Source organism: Diaphorina citri, unplaced genomic scaffold (assembly GCF_000475195.1).
Source record: "Diaphorina citri unplaced genomic scaffold, Diaci psyllid genome assembly version 1.1 scaffold644, whole genome shotgun sequence".
Classification (NCBI taxonomy): domain Eukaryota; kingdom Metazoa; phylum Arthropoda; class Insecta; order Hemiptera; family Psyllidae; genus Diaphorina; species Diaphorina citri.
Genome location: NW_007378077.1, coordinates 1 through 7,100, shown reverse-complemented (window position 1 = coordinate 7,100; position 7,100 = coordinate 1). Strand labels below are relative to the sequence as shown.

The 7,100-nt window shown below is 34.8% G+C and overlaps 2 protein-coding genes and 1 long non-coding RNA gene across 4 annotated transcripts in view; 2 read left to right on the top strand and 1 right to left on the bottom strand.

Moving 5' to 3' along the window:
- The window catches only part of LOC103510800 (protein fem-1 homolog B-like), a 34,673-nt gene extending 33,349 nt beyond the window's left edge, over positions 1 to 1,324 (bottom strand). For both annotated transcript variants that reach the window (XM_026824762.1, XM_026824761.1), the window contains exons 1-2: positions 1,108 to 1,324; positions 599 to 802 (exon numbers count right to left, since the gene is read on the bottom strand). In XM_026824762.1, the coding sequence (XP_026680563.1) occupies positions 599 to 802; positions 1,108 to 1,309 (406 nt within the window). In that variant the 5' untranslated portion in view covers positions 1,310 to 1,324. The remainder of the gene's footprint in view (positions 1 to 598; positions 803 to 1,107) is intronic.
- Positions 1,325 to 2,735: 1,411 nt separating this feature from the next.
- LOC113468100 lies at positions 2,736 to 3,782 on the top strand. Its single transcript, XR_003391961.1, has 2 exons — positions 2,736 to 2,846; positions 3,693 to 3,782. It is a non-coding gene; the product is annotated as an uncharacterized LOC113468100 (long non-coding RNA).
- A 386-nt stretch (positions 3,783 to 4,168) lies between these two features.
- LOC103510799 (protein fem-1 homolog B-like) lies at positions 4,169 to 6,271 on the top strand (the record flags this gene model as incomplete). Its single annotated transcript, XM_008475490.1, has 5 exons — positions 4,169 to 4,172; positions 4,640 to 4,750; positions 5,054 to 5,257; positions 5,561 to 5,764; positions 6,068 to 6,271. Coding segments are annotated over exons 1-5 (727 nt in total), but the record flags the coding sequence as incomplete, so codon positions are not given.
- Between the last annotated feature and the right edge of the window lie 829 nt (positions 6,272 to 7,100).

Below are 7,100 nucleotides of genomic sequence, written 5' to 3'. Positions count from 1 at the left end.
AAGACATAAAATCTGGGTAAAATTTTTGCCACACTTACTTGCTGCACACCACAGAGCTGTAGCACCCTCAATCACATAGTTGTCCACTTTAACCGAACCTTCCTGCTCAATGTCCGGCTCAAACTTGGACAGTATGATTTTGACAACCTTGTCATGGCCATTTCTTGCCGCTATTATGAGCGGAGTACACTTGTGCCCTTCGTAGTCAATCACTGTCTGCAAACAAGGAATATGTTCCATGTTCCATCACATGAGGATTGTAGTACTTAGGTAGGTATAAATGTAAATTGAAATATAGTATTAATTACTTATATATCAATTGAGTTAAACTGTAAAATAAGTAGGTATGAGTAGTGTTTAAAATGTTTACAAAATAAGATAAAAAGAAGTTAAAATACAAGATAAGCATACAATACATTGTTTAAAGCATTTTAAATTAAAATCTTAGACAATTTTAAATTATTCAAGATAAGTATGAGTATTCACACTGTTGAGGTAGGGCAGGTAGTCCCAAGTCAACACAAAAATTACACACAAATGTAGAGGATAAAAAGGTTATATTCTATTCTACAAATCACAAGGGCAGGGGTATATTTACCTTTATATGCAGCAATCATGAGACAAGAATTGTTGTAGTGATTTGTAATGTTGAGGTCAGCTCCATGTTCAATCAAATATTTCACAATGTCCAGTCGTCCATCATAGCAAGCTGCTCGGAGAGGTGTGGACTGGGTTTTGGTAGAGTGGTTTACGTCAGCTCCAGCATGAACCAAAGTTTTGATCACTGACAAATGACCTGCACCTAGGAGAGGACAATCAATATGATGATATACAGAAAGTTAATAATTCAAAAAGTACATTCAATGGTACAGTTTAGTGTCTTACTTATAACTCTTAGGTACCTATAAGTGCTTGATAGTGGGTTTGATTTTCACGTGGGACAAGTTTATCCTGAACAGATCCTTTGTTTTCAGAATTCTCTCTTTGATTTTACGGTGTTAGGACCTCCATTAATACAGTTCCCTCCAAGGAGACTAGGCTGGCAGTACCTGTTTCATTCTGGAATTACAAGACATAAAATCTGGGTAAAATTTTTGCCACACTTACTTGCTGCACACCACAGAGCTGTAGCACCCTCAATCACATAGTTGTCCACTTTAACCGAACCTTCCTGCTCAATGTCCGGCTCAAACTTGGACAGTATGATTTTGACAACCTTGTCATGGCCATTTCTTGCCGCTATTATGAGCGGAGTACACTTGTGCCCTTCGTAGTCAATCACTGTCTGCAAACAAGGAATATGTTCCATGTTCCATCACATGAGGATTGTAGTACTTAGGTAGGTATAAATGTAAATTGAAATATAGGATTAATTACTTATATATCAATTGAGTTAAAATGTAAAATAAGTAGGTATGAGTAGTGTTAAAGTGTTTACAAAATAAGATAAAAAGAAGTTAAAATACAAGATAAACGTACAATACATTGTTTAAAGCCTTTTAAACTGAAATCTTAGACAATTTTAAATTATTCAAGATAAGTATTCACACTGTTGAGGTAGGGCAGGTAGTCCCAAGATAGGGAAAAGAGTCAGCACAAAAATTACACACAAATGTAGACTGCATATGTTTGAAAGTTGAATGGCATACATAGGTATACAGTCTGGTACTCTTATCATGACTCAGTTGACTCAGGCATCCTAGTAGGAGGTAAGTACTTGAGTGAGTATTTAGGCACACAAAACACTATCAAAACAAAAGGTCAAGGTTAGAGGTTACAGCAGATGGGTACCTATCAAATAAACCAGGGCCTACTCTACCTATCTATACCTAAACACTTATTTAATAACTGAAAATAAAATAGTTAATAGGAGATATACACCGACGGTATTTAACTAGGAAAAGGCTAGGAGGAAGAAGAATAGGAGAGAGGTGATGATATACAGAAAGTTAATAATTCAAAAAGTACATTCATCGTTACAGTTTAGTGTCTTACTTATAACTCTTAGGTACCTAGGAGTGCTTGATAGTGGGTTTGATTTTCACGTCGGACAAGCATTCACTAATTAAAAGAATTCAACTCTTTTCAACAAGGAAAATTAGCAAGATGGGAATGAAAAGATCAAAGTCTTGAATTAGAATTAAACATTGCCTTTCTGGAAGGATAAAAATAATATGTCATATGAATGAATGGTATTAGCCCAGATAAAGATATTTTCATATAGCTATTTACCCATTAAACCTACATCTTCTTCTTCTTCTTCTTTGCCTTTTCTCATGTTCAGATGGGGTCGGTGTTTGTCATCAGCCTCTCAATCAGCTTTAGAGTGATCGCTTTGAGGCCAACTCGTTTTGGCTAAACAAAATTTTCCGAGTGGGATGCCCTTTGCACTCAAACATTGCTATTGATATAGCATGAGGAAATTTGGGCTAGTCTTCTCCCTGTTTATAGTCCCATAGCTAGACACTGATCTACTCTCTGTTTATAGTCCCTCAGCCAGACTAACCCATTAAACCTACATAAGTTGTAAAAATGCATAAAATATTGATAAATTAGTTTCACAAGGAAAAAAACAACTTTTTCATTTTTATTTATTTATTTTTGTTATTATTTTTTCTACCAACTTTCAACTTTTTAAACCTGTTTTATGTTGATCGATCTATTGAAAAATCTCTTGAATGGCAAACATAACATCCAAATCAGATGAACTTGGAACTTTATGAAGTGAAGTGAAAAAAAAAAAAAAAAAAGTTGAAAGTTCTTTTTTTCTCTGAAAGCTCCCTGATAACTAGCTTTTTTTGTCCACTAAGAGAGATCGAAGTTTCCAGGAAAGAATTTGTAAGATTGTAAGTCTAAGTACCTAGGTCTAGTCCTATCTAGTCGGATATTTCGTTTTCCGTGTTTTCTATTTTTAGCTTTCCATTCGTCTAAAATTCGCAGAAGTCTTGGCGCTTTGGTCAAGAGCTCCAAAAATATTTTGATTAAATTTTCTCATAGAAACACATTTCTGAATTCAATTTTAAATTTTCGGATGTCTGACCTCAAAGTAAATAGGGTACACGAATTGCGAGTTTAAATTTAAACTCTTTGTATTCAGATTGACTTGGTACACAGTAAACTAAATTGGGATATTGCTAATAAAATTCACAAAGTACCATAGGTAAGAAACTAAAGCAGGTATTTTGTATGAATGGTTCCTAATTAGTGATGGTGTGTTACTCATAAAGTACCTATTAAAAATTTGATTGTTCAATTTGCTCATTCATCATACAAGAAACACATTAGCTCTGAAGAGAGTATGTTGTTATTCATAGTTAGTTACCAAATGTAATCCCAACAGGGTGAGCTTTCACACTTATGTTTATCTCCTTCTACACTTACAGTGAAAGATTATGTAAACACTTGTGCAGAAGTCACGTCCGTGGAATATTGCTACCTAAGGAACTGGCACAAATGAGCAGTGACCAGTGTTATTATAGGGTTAGGTTAAATGCAAGGAGTTTTCATAATTAGAGCAGTGATTGGCATTATTATAGGGTTAGGTTGAATACAAAAAGGAGCTTTTCTTTTGCACGGATGTGACTTCTGCATAATTACCAAGAATATTAATAACAAACCTTCTTTAATATGGCACATATTTTAGAACCATGCTAATATCTGAAAGAGTAACCACTTATTTTGTTTCTTTATAGATTCTTTCTACCTACACAAATCTTTTTTTTGTGTTGAAAATGTGTTGATGTTGTGATTAACCAGCAAAAACAAAAAGTGCCATGTCCAAAGGAAGTCACATTACTCAACTAGTCAAGGACAGCATTTATCTTGCTGCCAAGGATGGAAGGGCTATCAATATCTACACAGCTCTTGAAGAGCTCACCGTCCCGCAAGTTAAACAACTGTTGAATGAGGTGAGTGAAGATTACCTCTCCTTGCTACTTGAATATATTATAAAGTTCCAAGTTCATCTGATTTGGATGTTATATTTGCCATTCAAGAGATTTTTCAATAGATCAATCAACATAAACCAGGTTTTAAAAAGTTGAAAGTCAAAGTTGGTAGAAATAATAATAACAAAAATAAATAAATAAAAATGAAAAAGTTGTTTTTTCCTTGTGAAACTAATTTATCAATACTTTATGCATTTTTACAACTTATGTAGGTTTACCTAATGGGTTAGTCTGGCTGAGGGACTATAAACAGAGAGTAGATCAGTGTCTAGCTAGGGAACTATAAACAGGGAGAAGACTAGCCCAAAATTTTGTCATGCTATATCAATAGCAAAGGTTGAGTGCAAAGGGCATCCCACTTGGAAAATTTTGTTTAGCCAAAACCAGTTGGCCTCAAAGCAATCACTCTAAAGCTGATTGAGAGGCTGATGACAAATGCCAACCCCATCTGAACATGAGAAAAGGCAAAGAAGAAGAAGATGTAGGTTTAATGGGTAAATAGCTATATGAAAATATCTTTATCTGGGCTAATACCATTCATTCATATGACATATTAAGTATATCTAAATACTCACTCAAGTACTTACCTCCTACTAGGATGCCTGAGTCAACTGAGTCATGATAAGAGTACCAGACTGTGTACCTATGCCATTCAACTTTCACCAAAACCCAGTCCACACCTCTCCGAGCAGCTTGCTATGATGGACGACTGGACATTGTGAAATATTTGATTGAACATGGAGCTGACCTCAACATTACAAATCACTACAACAATTCTTGTCTCATGATTGCTGCATATAAAGGTAAATATACCCCTGCCCTTGTGATTTGTAGAATAGAATATAACATTTTTATCCTTCCAGAAAGGCAATGTTTAATTCTAATTCAAGACTTTGATCTTTTCATTCCCATCTTGCTAATTTTCCTTGTTGAAAAGAGTTGAATTCTTTTAATTAGTGAATGCTTGTCCGACGTGAAAATCAAACCCACTATCAAGCACTCCTAGGTACCTAAGAGTTATAAGTAAGACACTAAACTGTAACATTGAATGTACTTTTTGAATTATTAACTTTCTGTATATCATCATATTGATTGTCCTCTCCTAGGTGCAGGTCATTTGTCAGTGATCAAAACTTTGGTTCATGCTGGAGCTGACGTAAACCACTCTACCAAAACCCAGTCCACACCTCTCCGAGCAGCTTGCTATGATGGACGACTGGACATTGTGAAATATTTGATTGAACATGGAGCTGACCTCAACATTACAAATCACTACAACAATTCTTGTCTCATGATTGCTGCATATAAAGGTAAATATACCCCTGCCCTTGTGATTTGTAGAATAGAATATAACATTTTTATCCTTCCAGAAAGGCAATGTTTAATTCTAATTCAAGACTTTGATCTTTTCATTCCCATCTTGCTAATTTTCCTTGTTGAAAAGAGTTGAATTCTTTTAATTAGTGAATGCTTGTCCGACGTGAAAATCAAACCCACTATCAAGCACTCCTAGGTACCTAAGAGTTATAAGTAAGACACTAAACTGTAACATTGAATGTACTTTTTGAATTATTAACTTTCTGTATATCATCATATTGATTGTCCTCTCCTAGGTGCAGGTCATTTGTCAGTGATCAAAACTTTGGTTCATGCTGGAGCTGACGTAAACCACTCTACCAAAACCCAGTCCACACCTCTCCGAGCAGCTTGCTATGATGGACGACTGGACATTGTGAAATATTTGATTGAACATGGAGCTGACCTCAACATTACAAATCACTACAACAATTCTTGTCTCATGATTGCTGCATATAAAGGTAAATATACCCCTGCCCTTGTGATTTGTAGAATAGAATATAACATTTTTATCCTTCCAGAAAGGCAATGTTTAATTCTAATTCAAGACTTTGATCTTTTCATTCCCATCTTGCTAATTTTCCTTGTTGAAAAGAGTTGAATTCTTTTAATTAGTGAATGCTTGTCCGACGTGAAAATCAAACCCACTATCAAGCACTCCTAGGTACCTAAGAGTTATAAGTAAGACACTAAACTGTAACATTGAATGTACTTTTTGAATTATTAACTTTCTGTATATCATCATATTGATTGTCCTCTCCTAGGTGCAGGTCATTTGTCAGTGATCAAAACTTTGGTTCATGCTGGAGCTGACGTAAACCACTCTACCAAAACCCAGTCCACACCTCTCCGAGCAGCTTGCTATGATGGACGACTGGACATTGTGAAATATTTGATTGAACATGGAGCTGACCTCAACATTACAAATCACTACAACAATTCTTGTCTCATGATTGCTGCATATAAAGGTAAATATACCCCTGCCCTTGTGATTTGTAGAATAGAATATAACATTTTTATCCTTCCAGAAAGGCAATGTTTAATTCTAATTCAAGACTTTGATCTTTTCATTCCCATCTTGCTAATTTTCCTTGTTGAAAAGAGTTGAATTCTTTTAATTAGTGAATGCTTGTCCGACGTGAAAATCAAACCCACTATCAAGCACTCCTAGGTACCTAAGAGTTATAAGTAAGACACTAAACTGTAACGATGAATGTACTTTTTGAATTATTAACTTTCTGTATATCATCACCTCTCTCCTATTCTTCTTCCTCCTAGCCTTTTCCTAGTTAAATACCGTCGGTGTATATCTCCTATTAACTATTTTATTTTCAGTTATTAAATAAGTGTTTAGGTATAGATGTAGGTAGAGTAGGCCCTGGTTTATTTGATAGGTACCCATCTGCTGTAACCTCTAACCTTGACCTTTTGTTTTGATAGTGTTTTGTGTGTAGGTAGCTATGTACTTTTTCTCCCACTAGTAGTAGCTTTAAGGGGTTATTTTGGATTATTTCTTCCTTTTATGATTAGATACCCCCAAAATATTTTTTTTCTTCAATTGCGAATTGAGAGAGAAAAAGAGAAGAGCTGCAGCACATGGGAAAGATTAGCATTGACATAAGAACAGATAAACATGGCTCCTTGTCAAATTGATGTTTTTTTTTAACACTTGGAAATAAATAAAGACTTGATTCAGCTTGATTCAGTTGATTTAATAAATTAGTACCCATTTATTTGTAAATCGGAATAATGAGCGTTTTTTTTTTTTTTTTTTTTTTTTTTTTTTAAAACCAATAT